This window comes from Alosa alosa, chromosome 9 (genome assembly GCF_017589495.1).
Source record: "Alosa alosa isolate M-15738 ecotype Scorff River chromosome 9, AALO_Geno_1.1, whole genome shotgun sequence".
Classification (NCBI taxonomy): Eukaryota; Metazoa; Chordata; class Actinopteri; order Clupeiformes; family Clupeidae; genus Alosa; species Alosa alosa.
The window spans coordinates 16,490,398-16,512,708 of record NC_063197.1 but is presented as its reverse complement, the minus strand read 5'-3'; the positions used below and the strand labels follow the sequence as shown (position 1 = coordinate 16,512,708).

The following is a 22,311-nucleotide window of genomic DNA, read 5'->3' as shown; positions in this document are numbered from 1 at the left end:
TATTTTGGTCAGGAGCTGCATTCCAGTGCACTGACGGTCCCCTCCTTGCAACAGAGTCCCCTGCTGAATCCTGGACCTTGATTTTAATTAGTCTTGTTGAAAAGCCAGGAACAAGTCAGGGGCTTCTTTGTGCAGTGCTTGTATAGCCGGATGGTGTGGAGGATCTGAGTCTTGTGTCTCCTGCTAGGATGCCTTTGAGTTGACCGCGGTTTGATCCACCGGCTGCATCACAGTCTCTGAGAGGTCCACACACTGTCCATCGCTCTGCTTTTCATGTGGTCTAGTTACTGCCAAAGGAACAGTGACTCATCAGGACAATTAGTCTCCACCCCCTGAGGGAGAACCCAGAGTCAGTGGCGGTCAGAGAAGAACACTGCTAAACTCTTGAGGTAGTATGTGCATGGTCCTAGTGCCTATCATCTTACTGCCTGGTGGAACTTTCACACACTTTTAAGCAGACTAATGAAAGTCTGTAGCACACCATATGTATGCACAGGAGGCCAGACAGCACTAATAGGCAAGGAAACCACATAACACAGCTACTGTGTCTGTATGCAAGATGTGAACAGGATAGTGGTGTCAGATTGACATTCCACTCTTAAAAGAAAACTTAAAAGTGGCAAGGAACCATTTTTTAAAATGTTTCCTTGTGTGACAGATGTACAGACTGAAAAGTTTCTATTATAATACGACTAAAGTCTTCAAAATCATGCATTCCACGCATTGTTCAAACATGTTGGCTTTATTTCTGTAATTAAATAAATGTGCAAATTTATGTACAATACTTGGAAAATGTCTAAAATAAGGCACAGTTCCAGAGTCATTTTTAATATGGTGTAAAGAACCGTTGTCCATTAAAACACACCTTTTGGCAGGTCAACTTTTATGCCAAATTACCAGAAGGCCCAGAACATGAGTTTAGAGATAAATTGCCATTCTTCCTCAGAGTGGAAGGGAAAGGGGGGAAACAATACACAGGTTAGACTGGTGTGAGGAATATGGGACTTTGTAGTGAAAACAGTTTTGGAAGACCAGAGGGTGTCGATAGCTGCATAGATCATCTATTAGTCTTTACAATCACTGAGAGTGTGATCTCATCTCATTAGCAAAAGTAAATAGGACAGGAAAGCAGAGCAGAAAACTTTAGCAGGCACTCCTGCCAGATGGTCTTATGAGCAAAGTTTCATACAATTATATAATTATGATCTCATAAACAAATGTAATGGATAGGAAAACAAAGGGAAAACATCTAGTTGTGTTTAAGAATAAATATTCATATGATTAGTTCTGCGTGCAATAGCTATACACAGCGAGGGTATGTAAATTGAGTTTTTTTTTACTGTATATTGTGTGTGTGTGAGAGAGATTGGTCATCGATTTTTGAATAGTGGTGAGTGTGTACGCAGAGATAGCGTGAGTCCTTTACAGAGTTACAATTAATCTGGCTGGGCTTAGTTTTCTTTACAACATTGCAGTGCCAGTGTCGTCATCAAACGTGCGATAGACATAAGGAGGGGGACATGTCACCCTCTAATAACGCTTCACAGGGCCACAGCAGTTTTAGAAAACCTGGCTCTGGTCAACATGCTATGTAGCTCAATGTACAAGTAAAATGATTGTAGTGTAACTGCATGTGAGATTGTCCTCTATCTTAGCAAAGCTTGTGTTCTGATACAGTATGTTCTAATCTGGGATCTTCATTCCCAAAACCACCAAATGACACATTCTGAGCTGAGTCCTGACGTGGGAAACGACCAGGGAACAGACAATTTCTCTAGTTTTTAAAGCCCTGATTCATTTTTAATCTTATTTGACATAAGAAAAGACAAATGATAACCAAGGCAACACCAGAGGTGAAAGTCGGTGATGTAGTGGGATATTGCTTTTGAACACCTTGCATGATTATAAACCGAAAACAACAGATGTAGTGTCTCTTGTGTCCAGCCTGATTCTCATTGGCTGTGCACAGGAGAGCAGACATCAAAGAAGTTTCTGTTACTCATACCAGATGCCCAAGGTGCCATTAAAGAACTGGCTACACAGCCTCTGATGTGACTTCCTCTTTTTGTAAAGAAATCGTATTAGAGCCAGGTGTGCCTATCTTGTAACAAGCACAGGCACTTTGATGCTCTCTATATGGCAAAACAGACCCATGCATTACTTTGAAACAGCTCAAATAAAAGAAATGGTGGTATATGGGTTAAAAGTTCAAGTTAAAAGCTTAAAATATCAAAGTTGCTATGTTGAATGTAATGTTATTTTGATGCTAAAAATATAGACTGGACCCAAAATTGGTTTGTAGTTCCATACTGTGATGCTTCATGATTAAGTTTTAAACAACAATTCAGACAAAATGTGCAAAGAGCTTATCCATTTTCACCCCAAAAGCTAAATGCGTAAAAGTGTCCATCTGATACAGTCGTAGGCCCGCCATTGGCACCCCTTAAAACTGGTTAAATTAAAATTCCATCATAAAAAAATTCACCTAAATGTCTACTTTTACAACATCAATAATGATGTTCAGGTAAAACGTTGGTTCAGCCCCTCCCAGCAGGGAGGAGGTAGTCATGTCTCTTTTTTTGCAAGGCAAGAAGGCTGTTGCTCTCAGAACAACAATAACTCTGCCCCAGTCAGTCCAGTGGCCTTATGGGATTTGTAGTTGAGTGGTTCACAAGCCAAACGGGAGAGTCAAAGGCTTGAGTCACGCACTGAAAATGGTCAAGAGAGAGTTTGCAGAGCCAGGTGGCAGACTTCCCTCCCTTGTGATGCCTCTGTCGGGTGGGGTGAGGTTTTCTGTGCGTGAGCGGAGAGCTAGGCCCAGCCTGGCTCCGAGTCTCACACGGGGCCAGGGTAGGTGTAATGGTTGTTGTGTTCGGAGTCGACCATCTGCATGCTGGGCTTGCGCTCCAGGGCGTCGCTCTCCACCGTCTCAGGGCTAGAGCAGCGAGGGGGCCGCTGCTTGAAGAAGTCCGACACATAACGCACCTGACAAGGAAACGAGGGAAATTGAGAGAGAAAGAGAGACAAAGCAAGGGAAACTTTTACCAAACTTTATCTACTTAAATTTATTTGATAGGTATTTGTAGTACACAATGTTACACATCATTATGAGTATACACAACAAAGGCATTATGATTATACACAACAAACAAAAAGAAAACTGACTGACAAGCAGGAAGGGACTTATGACATGACCCATCAGAGTGTGAGACAGAATATAAGAAAGGCAGGAAGCAACAAAGTAAGCCAAAATGACATGAAGAAAGAAATGGAAGAGAAAAAAAACAATACAAACAGGAAATACATGCTGGCTAGAAACGAAGAGAAAGAAAAATAACAGTTGTTCCAGAAGCTCCATGAGGACCCGGTGCTTCTAATCCCAGCTGGGGGCTCTCTAATTGCCAACAGCAGTGGAGAAATCCATGCCCTTCTCTTCTCTCTTAGCCTTACTCTTTCTCTGTCTCCCCCACTCTCACTCCCTAGTCATCCAGAAAATGATTGATACTTTTTAAAAAGGTACTCATGAGAGAAAACGAGAAGTAAGAAGAGGGACAGAGGATTAAGATGTGTGTGTGTGTGTGTGTGTGTGTGTGTGTGTGTGTGTGTGTGTGTGTGTGTGTGTGTGTGTGTGTAGGTTGGTGGTTACTCACAGTGAGCAGGGCTATAAGTGCTCCCTGCAGGAGCCCCACCAGCACGTCGCTCCAGTGGTGCTTGTAGTCGGACACGCGTGTGTAGCCCACGTAGACGGCGAACGCCACCAGGAAGAACTGGATTGTGGGCCGCAGCAGCCTGGCCCACTTGGCGACCAGCCGGGCCTGCACGTACAGCTGGACATAAAACGGAGAACAGGAGAAAAGGTCACCAAGAGCGAAATGAGAAAGAGGTGAAAGAAAGAAAGAAAGAAAGAAAGAAAGAAGTATACATATATATATTCTTTTGATCCCGTGAGGGAAATTTGGTCTCTGCATTTAACCCAATCCGTGAATTAGTGAAACACACTCAGCACACAGTGAACACATAGTGAGGTGAAGCACACACTAATCCCGGCAAAGTGAGCTGCCTGCAACAACAGCAGCGCTCAGGGAGCAGTGAGGGGTTAGGTGCCTTGCTCAAGGGCACTTCAGCCGTGCCTACTGGTCGGGGTTCGAATCGGCAACCCTCCGGTTACAAGTCCGAAGCGCTAACCAGTAGGCCATGGCTGCCCCCAAGAAAGACTGCAAGAAAAAAAGCAAGACATGTAACAAAGAGAGGAAAACAGGCATAGAGAAAGACATCATGATGCATTTCAATATACACTTATACGCCATAAACATGCATGGCAGCATGATTGAGTGCTGATGAAGCTTTTCTGTTGCCAGCCAGTCTCAGCCAGAGGGAGAGAGCATGACAGCATGACAGCATGGCCATGGGATGTGTGTTTGTGCTGAGTGGACTGTCAGCCTGGAGCACTTCCTCTGCCGCTTTCCAGGCCTGGATTAGCTCGTTGGTGGCACGAGGCCCAGTGATAGCAATGGATACGGCGAGCTGTCCCAAGTGTGTGTGTACTCTACATTTAACAAATGCCTTCATCCAAAACAGCACACTCGTCAGTGATGTAATGTGTCCTGCCCTAGCAGATAGGTGGAGCACAGATTTAGTGTTATGCCTGCTGAACTACTTAACCACAGCAAGGTTTCAAGACACTTGTGGAACTAAGGAAGATCCATTTGTAAGAATGTTATTGAGTTAATCTCACAGGCAGCATTTGAGAGTATTATTACACAAATGGCTCAAAAGCTTCGTTCTGCTGGGCTGTATCTGCCTAGGAGGGCTGCGCTTGTGCCAGCATGGTTTTTAACAAGCAACCAGGCTTTCCAAACAAATCCAGAGGCTCGCTGGGGGAGGTATGTGACTTGGCATTCTCCCCCACTAACCACACACACACACACACTCACAAACACAAACACAAACACACACAGATCCACATACACACAAACATACTGTTCACGCATGCATACACTCGCACAAATGAACAAACACACAACTACGCATGTAGAGATACATAGGCCACACCCATGCACCTATGCAAAACATCATAACTAACTGCAGCCCAAGGGCCTTTGATGTCACTGGCAGACACAAGAGCTCTGACTCACACCGTTTGCGAAGGACACATTATTCCCTCTTAAAGAAGGGAAAAGAGAACAGATACCCTGTGTGTCTGAAGTTTATGAATGCATGACCCTTTGCCTGCATTTCTGGAAATGGGCAACAGCCCGGTGCCCTCCACGCATTCCCCCTGTTGGGCTTTGCTCTATTGTATTCATCTCTCCAGCTTACCCTAAACCAAACCCTATCCTTTCATTATTTCTCCACAGTTAAACCTCCCGATCTGGTTTCTGGGGCAGAGGTATAAGGCTGTGCTCAGTGGGAGGGTAGGGAGAGGGTAGGCCATGGAGGATTATTCCACAATCACAAGGGCATCGGAATAGCTTCAGTATTTCAAAACAAGGCTTTTCAGCTGCAAGGTCTACGTGTAGCATCTAACCGCAGTGTTGTGTTGCATACAAAGATATGTAAGGTATTACTGTATATTATATCAGCCCACCGACACAATACACAATACTCTCTCTCACTCACACACGCACACGCAGACACACACACACCCCTTATTACCACCAGCCCCATGTTTCCTTCCTCTTACGTGTATGTGTCACTTACTATTCATTTCTATACAAACCAAGACGGTAGATTCCTAAAGAAACGCAAGCACCCACACCATAAGTGTATCTAAATTAGCTATGTACCAAAAATTACATTTTACCGTGACTCGAAGAGCTATAAACAGTCTTGTAAGGCTGCGTGTACAAATCCGCTCGGAGTTCCAGTGGAATTTTGAGGTAGCGACGAGAATTCTCAGTCTAACTGTTCATGTGCCGTTAAAAGGGTGGAAGTAGACGACCCACCAGGCCAGCACTAACCTCCGAGCGCGGTAAACAAAATCGGATATTTCAGGCAGTAAAAGCCCCGGTAAGAACCAAACCAGATTTTGTTCAAATCTACACATCTATGGCTACTGAAAAATGTAAGGTTCATTTATCAAATGTTATTTTGAAGTATTAAAAAACATCATTGTTTTAGAATTTTCGGACGAAATGGATGATAAATGGAGGATCCTCTCACAGTTTCAGACCTGTTGTGATGATTTCAGAAAGTTTGGTCACACTTTACTTGGATGGACTCCAAAATGGATTCTACAGATGCTCAAATTATAAACAAACTATCTATTGACATTTAAGATTACAGATTGACACTTAGGATTAGGGGTTGGTTTCATTAAGATGATGTACAGTAATTGTTTAAAAATATACATTTAAAAAAAGTAACTTAAATTTCAACTAACCATCTGTAAACTCTCTGTGGGTGAAGTGGACTATCCAAGTAACGTTACTAAATTTTTTTCAGACACCTGGGAGTTACTTTGTGATAGCAGACACTTACCGCCAAAAACACCATGCAGTACATTCCAAATGAGGAGTGACCAGAGTAGAATGACAGCCTAACACGAAGAAAATAGAACACAAATGTAAACAAGTGATTGCTGGCCAAATAGCAGAGATTCCACAGATGCCACATGACATGGAAACCTGACCAAACAAACGTTGTAGTAATCATGACATGGTCAAAACCCCCCACATTTACATCCTTCAATGTTTATCCATTTTCTTAAAACCCAAAAGCCTGGGTCTGTGTAAATAACTCAATATGGACCAAAGAGCAATGAGTAAACAATCAATATTAGATCTGAGCGTGCAGAAAATATCCTCGCACCAATCCACTTGAATAACCCTGGGTGTGCAACCCACCTAGACTCGGTGACGTCCCTGGGGCTCCCGGTGCAGTTGATCTGTGGCACATAGCCCTTGCAGATTTTTGGGGCGCAGACGGTCATAAAATTAGGCCGCGGGCGCCCAATGGTAAACTTGGCCAGATCGGTGAGAGACTGGCTAACGGCGGCACCAAACAGGAAGGTCCCGACCACTTTGTACAGGGCAGCCGCATACTGGTTGAACTCCGAGTTGGAGTAGATTTTCTTGGTGTAGACCAGGTAGGCCTCACCAGAGCTTATCTGTGTGGAGGGAAATCCATGTGGGAATAGCAAATAAGAAAAAGGACAAAAGATGGAGAAAGACTATAGAAACTATATGTGCATAGTTGTTAATGTATGTAAGGGAGAAATGTCTGTGTTTAAGAAACTGTATGATTTGACAAGACCACAAATAAACATAGTTTATTAATAAACATAGTTGTATAGTATAAAGAACACAATGAGAGAGAAGCAAAGGAAAGAGAGATTAATTATGTGCAAGTCAACCTGATGGCAGAGAATAATAATGTCAAAGCCAGAAAGACGAGGAGAGAGAGAGTGAGATGAGTGCAAGAGATGGATGGATGGCTGGATAATGAGGACTCACTATAATGACAGTGCAGGAGATGGTGACGGCTGCCAGCAGACCGTGGGTGATGGTGTCGGGCTTCAGGGGGTATCGGATGCTCTCGTCGTCACAGTAGATGCCCCGCTGGTATGGCCGGAACACCAAGTTCATGATGATGAAGGGCAGGGATGCTAGAGGGACGGAAAGGGGGACAGCAGGGGTCACTCGTCACACTCCTCATATTCCTCACACACAACAACCTTGTCCTGTGAGCCTCCAACTACACCCAGACAACAAACTCTCTCCTCTCTGATCGGCCTAGTCGTCTACATGTGGCTTGTCCCGTAAGCCATCTGTATAACAGGGGTTTTACTATATAAACCTTAAGTACTATGTGTGTTACTTTATTTACCAGTACAGTGCCTATGATACTGAAGTGCATGCTAAAAGTACCTATTGTTCTGGGCTGAGTTGCAGGGTTTAGGGTTGAGGTAAACTATACTGGTTAAAATAAAGGGATTACAGCACCATGTATTGTCAAAACTAGTATTTTGTCATCCAACATTTGTCGTCTTTGGACATGACAGTATTCCAAATGCCCTAACTATTACTATTACTACTATATAACGACTATTCTAACTAATGTGCCTTTCCTTTCTCTATCTCTCTCTGGAAGGAAATGTTTAGTTTCATTAGAGACTAGTAGAGACTAGACTATTAGAGATTAGAAATGGATAAAAAAAAAAAAAAACTCTGACTAAACCTATATGACCGTTACGCTAGCAGCGGTCCTAATAGCACTAACTGTCACTCAATGGAGTGTATAAAGAAATGTCTCTTCATTTAGTTCCTCCGGAGAGGCTGAGGGCAAAACAAAAGGACACTGTTACTACTGTGCTACTGATGAGGTTTAATCCAACAACAAAAGTCTGTGCTAGAAATAAAAGGAGAGCTAGACTGGGTGTGTTTGTGGTTGAAATAGCAATTTTTCAGAAACATTTAAATGGGGTGAGTAAGTAGATTGGAAAAGATGTTGCATATTAATACAGAGCAATACATGTAAATACTATGTACTAAACTAAAATGTAAAAACTAATCTACTAAAGACCATTGGTTCTTCTGACAAATTTTGTCAGTGCACTTAATGTGCTTTCAGTAGAAGTGCCATGAAAAATTATTTCCTTAAATGAGAGCTTATGAATGCTCTTAAAAACATGAAAGTCAACATAATAACCCCATAAAACCATTTTGTAATGGCTGCAAAAAGCCAGTGGACATGTTTTTTGCTTGATCCTACACAAGTGTAAATATTATGGTCTTGTGCCACAATTCATGAAGCTAAATAACACAGCTTTGTCAACAAACTTCCCTAAATATAACAACTTCATGAGCAAATGGAAAAAAAAGTTCTTAAGAATTTTGATGATATATCCAAACCGCCCCATAGCTAACATCTTGAGGTGAGACTGTAGGTCATAGCACCACACAGTGATGAACACATCAGGCTACAGAGGTTGATGGTCAAACTTTGATCATTGAATTCTGTTAATGGACAAAGCTCCAACTATGGGCACACATAACACAAATAAAGAGTGGCTTAGAGTTTTGTTTGAATGGATGAATGAAATTGAAAGAGAGAGGAGGAAAAGGGTAAGAGAAAGAGAGAGAGAAAGAGAAAGAAAGAGAGAAAGAGAGAGAGAGAGGATCAGCTAACATCATCTGACAATCCTCAAAGAGCTAAACCAGTCATTCAGACCAGTTGGGGATTCAGCATCTTGCTTCAATACCCCTCAATAAATAGTCAGGAGTCAGAAGAATAGTCCAGTGCTTTTAGAAACATGGTCCTGGCTGGTCATTCCCTGCTCTAGCTGACTGCCAACTGTAGTTTAGTCTGAGAAAATATTTATTCCCACTTATCTATTTCTCCTGGTTATGTGAAAATGTCATAAAGCACAGGAGGGGCACATTAAGGTCAAACCTCAAGTCATAAGACAGCACAGAACTCTTAGGGGAAGGAAAAAGATAAAAGGTGAAACGAGGATAGAGATTGTTCTCTTTTCCCCCTTTTTCCCTTCCTGTTTTCCAAATCCTACTCTTAGAGCAGAGGACATTGACAAACAGTGTCTGCCTAGAGTGTGTTCACAGCTGTAGCCAGGTTTCCTGTGGTCGCAGCACACTCTCTCTCTCTCTCTCTCTCTCTCTCTCTCTCTCTCGTGTGCACCTTAGGCCACTGTTTCAGAGACACACACCATACCTCACATCCCCACAGCACACCAACAACACGGACATGGACACAAGGGCGTGTTCATCCTGTCTGGACCTGCAACTGCTGAGTTAGTAGGTTTTATCTGACGTTGGACTCTACACCACTGTTGGATCTAACAGCATTTGCATCCTCAGCAATGCTAAAAATGGAATATTAACAGCTTATGACAACTTTTCCATGAAGTGTACATTTCACCAAAAATGTATTAGCATATGAACAGTGGCTTGGTGTGTGTGTGTGTGTGTGTGTGTGTGTGTGTGTGTGAATGTGAGTGAGAGAGAGAGAGAGAGAGAGAGAGAGAGATAGAGAGAGAGAGAGCGTGTATGTGTGTCTATGACACTGCAGTGTCACGCTATACCCTGAGCTCATGGACAAAGACACATGTCTTTGTTGAGAGTAAACTGAGACAACAGGAAAAAGCTCCTTTGTGTTCCATATGAATGGACAATGGGCTATGAGATAAATAGTGTTATCTTTGTGGGCTTTCTGTGGGACAGTGCAGCATCGTCTGGCCTTGAACGTTGCCATTTTATCAGGCTAAAATGCTGAGATGAGCTACTTGAGCCACCACTTGAGGTCTGGGTGGATCATCTTTTTCATTGTTTTATGGATTTGTACACCTCTAATGTTATTACCAGACAGGGAGTGAGTTTAGAGGCTGGACCCGTTATGCTTGTCTTTCAAGATGCACAGGTGGCTCTTGAAGTTTGATAACCTTGCATAACGGTGAACTTTTACCAACCATTAATGGAAATGTTTTTTAGATTTGGTCTGCAACAACATAATAAATGTATGAAAGGTTGCAATCCTGGGATTACAGTATCTGAAGTTTTCTTCACTTCATTAACAAAGCAATCTGTTTGCCATTATTCATCTGAAATGCCTCAGGGATGGAAACAAGTGAACACCACCGGCGCCCACATATGCACCAACACCAGAGGCCATGGACCCAAACACCTCTTAAACTGAACGAAATGTATGGATTCAACTACAAGCAGATGTGGACGCTGGAGGAAGATGGATTCCACGCGCCACGTTGAACCTCACGATGGTTAAAGCAGCACCCCAACTCAGCTTCATCAAAGGCCCTGAACACATCATATAACTCCCTGTTGCTTCAGCCCGCCTGGTCTGGTGGCTCTGTCAACACAAGGCAGCTGCAGCCCACCTGCCATCCAAAAGAACATTTCCCACTTACTGGCTAAAACCCTTTTCATTGTTATCAGTGTTTGCCCAGAACATTCTATGTGGAAGTGGCGGAGTGAAAGGAACCTTTCCACAGGCGCTTTCAGCTGTGACACTGAGTAAACCCTCCGAGCACCACATAAGGGCCTTTAATCCCAGAGGCACAGTTCAAACTCTGAGAGGAACTGAATGACTGTCGTTGCCTGCAATTGGCTGCAAAAAGTCCCACTCTGACAGAAATAACGTTGAAGTGTCAAGAAACATGTCTGAGTTTTCCGTTCCCAGGTCCCCCTCTGACACATAGTTGGATGGCGAGGATGGCAACCGATAAAATATTGTGGAGAGAATCTTAAAACTCTTTGTTGCAGCAGGACCCTGTGACTAGATTCTTCCCAAGGGCTCATCATAAGAATTGACTGATGGGTCTTCATGCAAGACCAACATTTATAAGAGGGCTGTTTTTGACTATTACTGAGTCTGAATATTGAAATCATTTTTATGATTTAAAAAATCATGACCTCAGTGGAAGAAAATTCCCACTGGTGCTATATTTTTCTAATTACATCAATGCATTTCATTACTTTCTGCACTAACAAAAAGTATTTCACCACAACTAAAATGAAAGCACATAAATGTTGACTCTCTGAACAGTATTTCTGCAACATTCCAGTTTGCACACCATTTAACTGCAATAACATGCCAAGGTGTGATCAGTCAGGGGAAAAAGGACACATAAATTCTCCCTCACAGTCTAGAAAATATGCAAATGTTTTAAACATTTGGGCCATGGAGTTTGCAAATGACCTGCATAAAGAAGAAAGATTTGCATGTCTTCCCCTTCCTTTCCTGTGACATGGATCCTTGATCTTTCCAAGTTGGTGTCTGCGTCCTAGCCCTGTTAAAACACTAATATTTGAGAAGCAATAGACTATGCCACATAAAGTCTACACTCCGACAAGGTTAACAGCTCTGCAATTAAACGGTCAAAGTTTGAGGTGACATGTCAAATACATTTGAGGCAGGGCAATCAGAAACTGATGTTACAAAGCTTAACAGCAAATCATGGGAAAACTGAACAGCAACATTCTCAAGTAATTTAATTTTCTACAATTACCATATATAGTCCTACTAATTTTATGATTTGAAGCTTTAAGTCTGAAACTGTAGTGTAAACAAATTATGGAATTAAAACCCTGTGGAAGAAGTCTGAGGATATGTTACCTTCAACTAGTTATAAAGATGTGACAAATGGAGCACACAACTAACTATGAACACAATTGTGTCTTTGTTTCCATAAAGTTCTTAAAATCTTTTTAGTTGACACATCAGTTTCATATAAGGCATATCCTAGGACAGTACAAGACGAAGTGCATGGGTGCATGGGTGAAATTAGGGCCAAGGTCAGGACAATGAAGGCCAAGGACAGTAACACCCTGAACAATATCTTCTCCTATATTCTATATTCATTCTATGGATGTACAGTTAGTGTTTACAGGTATACATATTTTATGCAGTTTCATGGAGAAGAGTTCAACCAAAGTTTTCACAGTCAATTATCAGTGGTTTCATTTCTGTATGTGACTAAAACACTGCTTTTAAACTTGACCTTTATGTCGCACAGTTGCAGAAATGGAGAACATAGTGCGCAAGCATTTAGGAGAGTACAAGGTATTGTAAAAGGCTATTGGGGTCTATAATTGTGCTGTTGAATTCAGGACCATTGCTGTAGTCATTTTTCGTTGGTTAAGTGTGTTAAGTGTATCTTTTGCATGGACCGAAACAATTGGAATTGCTACGCTAACCTGGGACTGCTGGGAGCAGCTACTTAAATTGAACAAACACACAAGCAAAACTAAAATGATACATAATCTCCTTGGCAAAACCATTTAATTTTGGCACTAAACAGATCCTATTTTCTCATTTGGGCAAAACAGTCAATCCACTGAAATGTTTCAGGGTCGGTCCTTTATGTAATGCTCTCACACAAACACAGTCCCTTGAAAAATAAATGTTTTCACCTGACGTACCGTAATACAAACATAAACACCACAGTCTAGCAAGGAAATGTGATGCTGACTATGACTGTCAAGTAGAAATACTGGTTTTGCAGGCATGCATTTTTCAACATTACATCTTAAAAGAAAATGGTAAGGGTCTAGGTAGTTAAATACTGCATGCAAGATGGATTTGGAGAAACGAGGAAGTTGAAAGGAAAAGGATGGTTATGGAGGAAGAGAGGGAGACTGTGTCAATAGAGAGCTGTGATTGGACACCACCACGTGAGTCTCCTGCACAGGAAATGGCTTTATGGAGTATAGCCAACTAACCAATCAATGACTGGCATCAAAACTTCCCTGTTTGAACTCACACTGATGCCTTTTGAAGTGACAGGAAGTGGCAGATCAACATATCCTGTCTGACTGAAGTGTAACTGAAAGATCTGAAAAGTTCAGCCCCTTTAACTTGGATCTTTGGCACAACTAGCACTTAGCATGCTGCAGAATCGTTTATAGGAGTGTAATGGTACAAAGTCCAACATATATTGCTCTCTCAAGGCTCAACCGATGGCAGGTACCAGATAGGCAAAATGACAGACACAAGGACTCACACGTGCATGTTAAGAGGGCAGACCAGTAACATATGCCTGGCCTCACACACTTCATTGCAGACATCATACATGCAGGTGTTGCATTTGAATGTGGGGCTGAACATATGGGCTAGTTCACTTTCAGACTAATGAGTTTTTTTGGATCAGAGGTCCAATTGGCACAATGGTATTTCTGACCTCCACATACAGCAATACTGTGGTGTCAAGAGAGCTAAAGCTAATCTGCAGGGACGCCAACACGTCCAACTGGTAGAACACTTGGGGGAACACCTGGTAGAGAAAAAACAAGACACCCACGGTACATGACTCATTCAGACAATTAAATCAGGTCAGGGTGAGTGAACAATGCAAAAACAGGCTGTTGTAGTTACTAACAATACACTCTGGCAGGAGCTTTAAGTACCCTGAGTTTATGAATTAGAGCAGAGAGGGTCACTGCAGACTGGATGTTCTCCACATTTAGGATTTACCAAAGCTCTGGCTAATGAAAACTGTAGCAAAAACAACTGGGAACTAGGTGAAAGGAGGCATTATTCGGCTAAGCCCTCTGTATGCACTGGAGGTTCCAGACATCACGGCAGTAAAGCAAAGACTGTGGCACGCACAAGCACTTTGGCCTTCACAAAAACAGCAGATTACAGCCTCTCTCCCTCTCTCTATTTCTCTCTCTCTCTCTCTCCCTCTCTCTGTGGCCATATCTTCCCGGAGCCTCCTCTCGCTCCATTCTCTGACTGCCACCACACTCCACAGTGTTTTTCTCATTCAGAGCTTCTCCATCCCACTCGTCGCTTCTCTGTCCCACGCAGCCGGTGCCAACAATCCTCACAAACGCACCTACTAAAAATACGCCCCAGAGGGGTGGAATACACACAACCGCCTCTTTTCTATTCCCTTTTTAGGGCTGCTGATGTGCAATTACTGTACATGGAATGATTGAGGCACGGCCTTACTTGAACACTAAGCTCACTGACTAAAAGACATCCTTTCTCCGCTGCCAGGAATGCGGTCAAGACTCACGCCTGGCTCATGCCTCACAAGTACTGTACTCTGCGTCTTTCTACAAAGGTGCAACTTCCTCTTTCCTAATCCACACAGATGGGGTGTATAAGTATACTCTTTTGATCCTGTGAGGGAAATTTGGTCTCTGCATTTATCCCAATCCGTGAATTAGTGAAACACACTCAGCGAGGTGAAGCACACACTAATCCCGGCGCAGTGAGCTGCCTGCAACAACAGCGGCGCTCGGGGAGCAGTGAGGGGTTAGGTGCCTTGCTCAAGGGCACTTCAGCCGTGCCTACTGGTCGGGGTTCGAACCGGCAACCCTCCGGTTACAAGTCCGAAGTGCTAACCAGTAGGCCACGGTTGTGTTCTAGGGCATCAAAGCATTACGAGTCAGAAATCATACATATAATATATAGTGTCTGTTTTTTTTTGTTTGTTTGCAGTTATAGGCTGTATATTTATAATTTGGCAATAATCACACACCCACTTACTGGGACCACATATGGGATATGACACACCAAGAATAAATATCAGAACATTGAACTAATTTAACCTATTGACTAACATAGAACTACTTAGGAAGTTTTGTTAAATGATAAGAATAACTGTTACGTCAAATCATTCATTGATCAGATTTGACTGAAGAACACATATGAATATTTATATTTCACTGCTACGTAGCCCAGTAATCCAGTGGCTGCTGTGTAAATTCTGATCATTTCCTGAGGTTACGGGAGAGTGTCTCAGACAGAGATGTGGGTTCACGTTCCCTCTCTAAGCTCTTTGACTGTTTTGGATGTGATCCTGTTTACTCAAGACTCTGGCCAGCTTCTTATCCTCATGTCCAACTAACCACAGCAGCGTCCACATAAAAACACTGCCTTTAATATGAACCAACCACATGAGAAACAGCTCCAAATTAGGTGCGCTTGGGCATATTAGCCGCAGAGTGATCGCTGGTGTCTGATTGTGTTACATGCACGCAATCATCTCTATAGTCGTCTTTCTGCGTCTGCCTGTCTGGGTCTTTACACTCAGCATGAGTGTGTGTCTGAGTTTGTGAATGTATGTGAGTATACTGTACGTGTGTGTGTTTGTGTGTGTGTGTGTGTGTGTGTGTGTTTGAGTAAGTGTATGTGTGTGTGTGTATTTGTGTGTGGGTATGTGTTAGAGTAAGTGTGTATGTGTGAGTATGTGTTTGAGTGAGTATGTGTTTGAGTAAGTGTGTGTGTGTGTGTGTGGATGAGGAGCTCCTCTCCTTTGCCCTCGGCTGCAGTCTCATTCGCAGGGTTGAGCTGAGTCATGTGGAAGGTATGTGCTGATCGCACAACCCTGGGCTGCAGGCCCTGGAATCCTAAATCACCCAGAAACGCCCTCTCCCTCAATCTCTCTCTCTCTCCCTCCTGCATCCCTCAACAAACACACTCCCATTCCCTCCCTCATTGGCAGTGCCCCACCTTTCATTCTTTTAATCATATTCCCTTCATCATTTCGCTCATCCTTACTCCCCCTCCCTCCTTAAATAGAATGAGACATTCTGACACACAGTCATATAGCAGAGATGACAGTGTTATTAAGCAACAATGTTCACAGGAAGACAACGGACTGTCTGGTCAGCAGCTCTGTCACTAGGACTTACAGTACTGTGCTGTATCGCACAGCATGTGCTTACACAGACTCCTAAACTGTTGTCCTCTCTTTGAAGACCGGGCACTGATGGGGTCAGTTTTCTATGTTGGAGGGTGAAAGAGAGGGTGATTCCCACTCTCCAGATACTCATGACTGCATCTCCCCTGGATGTCTCCTCAGTTTGCCTGAGATGGAGATCTGGGCAGGCAACCACTAGCTAAGTATGAGGAGAATAATCCCAAATTATACAAGAATGAAGCATCATGCCTGTTGAATTCTTTTTAAAAATCACTTTCTTATCAATTTCTTTATTCATTTATATATATGGTCATATTCATACATTTCAGCCATTACTCCAAATAGTAGCATTAGCTGAAAGACTAGTTTTCACCTACAGTGTCCGGCAGGGTTTAGAGTAAGTAATAGATCTTCATGTATATTAGTAAATATTTGCTCCAACTCTCCACAACTCTAAAATGTTGTTGTTTGCTCTGCTTACAATGACAATAAAGCCTTTCTAAGTTCATATTTTATTTAGCCTATTCGTTTTTGGAATTGTATTAATGTAGTAATGCATGGATATCATGAAGTGAGGTCTATATAATATGACGCTGGGCCAAATGTGACTTCAGTACTTTGTGACAAGTCAGATGACAACCCATGCACATTCTGGTACTGAATAAATATTGATAGATAGTACCTGATAGTACCAGGGTTTTCTTCCTGGCAAAATTCCCAACCTGGCACATTCAATCTGCTCCCTAATCATCCCCCAGTGTAATTGGCTCATTCACTCCCTCACTCTCCACCTCAAGCTGGTGTGTGGTGAGCGTTCTGGCGCATAATGGGTGCCGTGCATCACCCAGGTGGGTGCTACACATTGGTGGTGGTTACTAGTGAGGTCCCCCCATCCATGCTTTGTAAAGCGACCTTGGGTACCATGAAAGGCGCTACATAAGTCGAAGGTATTATTATTATTATTATTATTATTATTATTATTATAATTATTATTACTTGATCAAAGTACCACTGATGTTTTCACTGCTTTCTGTTTGAATCAGTAATTCTACTTTTAGCTCTGCTTTAACAAGCTCATTCCCACCCACAGTTAGACCAAATTCCTCTCTGATTGTCCCCAGATCTACATTGTAATGGGAGAGGCTGTAAGAAATACACTATAAGGCTACCCTTATGCCTGGTCTTTGACCACAACAGCCAGACATTGAAGTTGCCCTCAACCAATTAGAAGTTCCATAACAGTGCACACAGTACTGTTGCTGAAACAGCTGATCATCGATCTTATGATGTTTTTCTTTTCTTTTTTCTTTACACAGCCCCCTCTTATCCACTCTTTATACACCCCCCTCACTCCTCACTGTTCACATACTCGTTCTTTACTCAATTTGTGTATTACACTGAGTAACTTTGGCGAGTCAAATCACACCATTGCCTAACAGGGCTTGAGCTCATAAATCTCTGCTTCTCTGTGGTCTAGTGCCAAACTCTGGGCCTTAATAGCAAACATTTGTGGGTCAGTCAACATTATGAGAAGCAGACCATACCAGTAGAGTAAACAAGCGTAGAGAACAATTGTGAGATGTTCTTGCAGTAGTTGGGGTTCAATTTCATTCTTCCTAATGCTGACAACACATTTTACAGTCATGTTGCCACCAAATAAACTGGTAAATGTGGATTTAAACTCACTGATTGTTTCTTCGAATTGAGAGCCAAAGTAGGCCAGCGAAGGTATAGTCTGTGAGCTGAGCCAACACCCATAGCCAGTGTTTGTGCTGAGGGTAGACTTACACAGACAGAGGAAAAGAGGCAGGGTGGGTACGGTGCTGAGGGTCTGAAGATTGGATGTCAAACAAAGTCCTGCGAGTGGAATGTCTGGGGCCACAAAACCCTTTCACCAGCAGCCTGCATGGTGGTGGACCGATTGCCTCTTACTAAGGTGTCATAAGCCTCCACCACCTGTTGTCTCCATTCTGATTGTGTTTGGAACGCACCTCAATCACCTGTATGTCAAAACTATTTCCTTTGTTATTTCCAGTCCAAATATTGCTAAAATATTTATAGTTTTGGATTACCAGTATTATGAAACTGGAATGGATTGAATGAACACTATTCTATGAGAGGATTACACATTTGCCTAGTTTTAATACCTCCTCAATAATAAACCATAAAACTATCTGAGACTGTTGGGATTTCACAAATTGTTAAACAAAGTGTTACTGTTATTATGGCAGATGGGACATGAATCACAAGGGTAGGCAGAAGTGGCAGGCTTTGGTGGGGTGGGAGGGAAACATCTACATTGCTGCATTTCCCTGGGCTATATTTGGGAACAATAGGTTACCATCAGAGCTAGGCTATATTGGGTCTGTTGTTGCTTTATTTCTGTCCCTTATCTCACTAATCTATAGTAAACCAATGCATGTATCATCATGTGTGATTCCAGTATTTACAATAATATCAGCAAGAAACAAACAACTGTTTCTTGAATACTATGTTCTCTGTGATATAAGAGATGAGGATTATGCCTTAAGTGCTTTAAATTGTGGCTACAACTAACGACTATTTTCCTAGATGATTAATCTGTTAGTTATTTTCTTGATTAAAAAAATGAAAAAGCTGCAATAAGAGAATGCTGAGGTATTTTACATAATAAATTATTCAAACTGATTTCCAAAATAGTTGGCAATTAATTTAAGGGTTGACAACTTATCGATTAATTGATTAATTGTTGCAGCCCTACATTAAGTGATTCATTTAAAGTGATCAGTACAAAGGAATAATATAGTAACACAAATTCGCTCACCGCAAACTTTCCCAACTATGTCCTACAAATATAAAATCTATATAAATTCTAAGCAGTTCTTCTGTAGCACATCTTACGATCCTCAATGTATCATCATACAACACTGGCAAACACTGGAGTGGAGCTTTTGTTGATATTGGCCAGACTACACAACCTCTCTACTCAGAGTGATTAAATGCTCCTCTCTATCTGGTTACACAACAGCAATCGTGAAGTTGAGAAAGAGACCCCTTATTTGACACAGGCGTCATGCAAAGGAATTGAACCCAACCATGGATATCAAGACATGACATGTGCACATACCAAATCATAGCAGTCTATTCCCTCAAGGACCATCTAGGAGTATTAACTGCAGCTACTGACAGATGCAAGCAACCAAAAGAGTTAATCATATGTGGGAGGGGTGCACACAATCACTTTGAATACAACTAACTCACATTCCTGTGGCACAGTAATAAAACATCATAAATGAGATATGATTGAAGGTAATAAATAAACACTTGCACATACAGTGTGTGTGTGTGTGTGTGTGGTGTGTGTGGGGGTAAGCAACTGAAACGTCAAGCTCCGCACATGAGGGCCTATGTGAAAAAGGTGCTTAAGAATTTTTGGGCAGTAGGGTAAGCCAAAGCCTGTGGAACGTTATGAGCAACTGGTATCACATTTCCATAAACAAACATAACGCTTCCTGAAAGCTTGGGTAACTCCAGTAAATTCGGAACAACAGGAAAAAGCCCACAACCATATGCAATTATGCAAGAAACAGAATGTTACAACAGGCCATAGACAATGATCTTATTTGATGGTTGGTTCACAAGTCAAGAAATAATTTGAACCATAACACAATGGCTAAAAGGAGGATGTAGGCCTGCATCAACAAACCAATACCAAATCGTGTGGTCATCTCACAAAATATTTTGGGGAGTCTGTTATGATTTATGATACCCCAACAGAAAAAACGGGGGGTGGGGAGGTTGATACAGAGAGAGAGAGAGAGAAAGAGAGAGAGATGGAGGATAAATAACTTGCTCATAGACTAATCAAAAGTATGTCCTCTTGCACTGACCTAAATAACTTAAGATCGAGTATGCTAGGCCAGGGCTTGGCTGACATATCATGCCCTGACTAGTGTTATAAACAGTGTAATTCAACAGCCTTGCACATATCGCTACATTTCAAGATTAGAAATAGAAGGTATAGCGAGTCAGTCTTTTACTAGGCTATTTAACTTTTCAGCAGAGTCATGAATGAAGGCTTTATTAGAAGATAGTCTAATTTAAATAGCATATTAGGATAAAGACAAACAAGCTGAGAAACTAGATTGTTACTTACCCACGAACACACATAGAACATCCACGAGAACGTAAAGCTTCTTTTTTCTCATGTCAGTCATAGCTTATTATCTATACTGGATAAAATCTCTATATGAAAATCGTTCAATAATCTAAAACATCTGGGAATTTTGTGATGTCCGAAAAATCTGTAGATTATGATATACACAGCAACCTGTACTGAAAGTTCTTCTTCCGGCTTCTGCTATACCTGCCTGCCGCTGTTTACTGAAAAGGTAACTTCGGCTGTAGCCTAGGTTGTGACAAAACGCCTATATCTGGTCAGACTTTCCAACTCTGAGGTCCCTCTGAGCGCATATTGGCTTTACGCACACACAAAAGTGACGGTGAACTAAGTTAGAAACTAAGTTAGAGCAAAAACAAAATTAGAGCTTCCTTTCCCAAGCCACTGACATTCACTTCCTAGGACTCTCCACAGCTCCACATCTGACGTGAGGGGCGTTCGCAGAGGATGAAATGTCGCGATCAAGGCAGCTCAGGCTATAAACCACGAGCTGGGAATCGGAAAGCAGGGTTGTTCTTGAATTCCTACGTCTCCACGTGAAACAGCTGGGGGAGGCGCCAGTGTGTAATAAACGTCAAATTATCAATTTGCTTAACCTCACATTGAATTTAACACATCTGCCCATAGACACGGATAGCACAAAGCCAAGGACTACTCTACACCTAACATAAAAAGACAGTAGGCTATGAAAGTAAAAGTCCTTCGGTTTTGTTTTGACAGCTGTGAGATCTTTTAAATTATAATTGTGGCACATTACAGGCAAGCAACTGGAGACAGGGAGGGAGATTTCCGAATTGGAACTTTTATGTCTAATTATTTCAACATGCGTTCTCACAGCTAACTGTTCACTTTCAGTCCACCACCTCTTCAAAGGTTGAAATAGAAAAAGTTGAGAGTTGAAGTAAAAAAGGTAACAAGAAAAGAGGGTCAACGGGTCCTTTGGGTACAGTGACTCAGTTATGGCAAGGTTTGGCTGCTTGATGTAAAACTATAAAATAACAACTGGATAAAAATAATAAATGTGTGTGTGTGTGTGTGTGTATGAATGTGTGTGTGTGTGTGTCATTAATTACAGTCATGAATCACAGCCCACACAGAGACCAGCACAGGGAGCCAGGCTAAGTGTGTGGGACCACAGAGGGGAAAAAACCCTTCTAAAAAGTCCGAACAAAAATCCCTAATGAGGTGTCAGGCCACCAAAAGATGGGGTATGTGGAGATTTATTCAACAGTTGTTCATTGACAATTGACAGTCAAACTGAGAATGTTGTCATGTCATCAAGTTTCCATCCTGTGATCTTCCCACATAATGTTGGGACTATTCTCTCTTGTAGACACCACTGACAGTCTTCAGTTTACTGTCCCAAATGAATGGAACTACAAATGGAATTATGTAGTTATTGAATTATGTAAACCAGTAAACATCTTATGAATAATGGCTATTAATATCAACAATTTGTAAATACTCCCAGTAAGAATTTGATGGAGTGGGGTGGTTCTCAATACATCCCGAGTCAAAGCCTGGAGAGAAGTGCTAATTCACCTCCTATTCAGAAACTCAATGGTGACCTGGTTACGTAAACAGCTCTCGGGAGACACCCACTGTTTTCTTTTCTTATTGTTCACAAATGAAGAGGGAACTCCTCTGGGCTTAGCACCACCTGCTTTGTATGGAGTCCTATTTTGGCAGCTCTTTATTCAGCCCTGCTGTGTCCTCCCCATAATTCTCTGGTCCAGGCCCAGTTACACCATAGTGGATCCACCAATGGCACACTATTTCGAGACTATAGGACACACAAGATTAAGGCATAGCGACTGAAAAAAGAAACTGTGCTGAGAAAATACTTTTTTTTTGTACAAACCAGCTTAGGCTCTCATGTTAACGTTAGATCCCCCCCCCCCCCTGTTTTGGTCACAGAGACATGTAGTCCTGCAGGTCTTACTCTGGCACCCAGAGGCTGTTGGTACAGACACAACATTCCTGGCCGGTGGTTTGGTGGTTCTTCAACACAGGGCTGTGGTTACAGGAG

General features: G+C 42.2%; 1 protein-coding gene across 1 annotated transcript; it reads right to left on the bottom strand.

Annotated features, from left to right (window-relative positions):
• Nucleotides 1-723: 723 nt before the first annotated feature.
• Nucleotides 724-20,761, bottom strand: plpp2b (phospholipid phosphatase 2b). The gene is made up of 6 exons (XM_048253201.1): nucleotides 20,259-20,761; nucleotides 7,455-7,606; nucleotides 6,846-7,108; nucleotides 6,481-6,538; nucleotides 3,651-3,827; nucleotides 724-2,985 (listed from the first exon to the last, which is right to left on the bottom strand). Exons 1-6 carry the CDS (start codon nucleotides 20,317-20,319, stop codon nucleotides 2,836-2,838), a joined length of 861 nt encoding a protein of 286 aa, XP_048109158.1. The 5' UTR covers nucleotides 20,320-20,761; the 3' UTR covers nucleotides 724-2,835.
• Nucleotides 20,762-22,311: the final 1,550 nt, after the last annotated feature.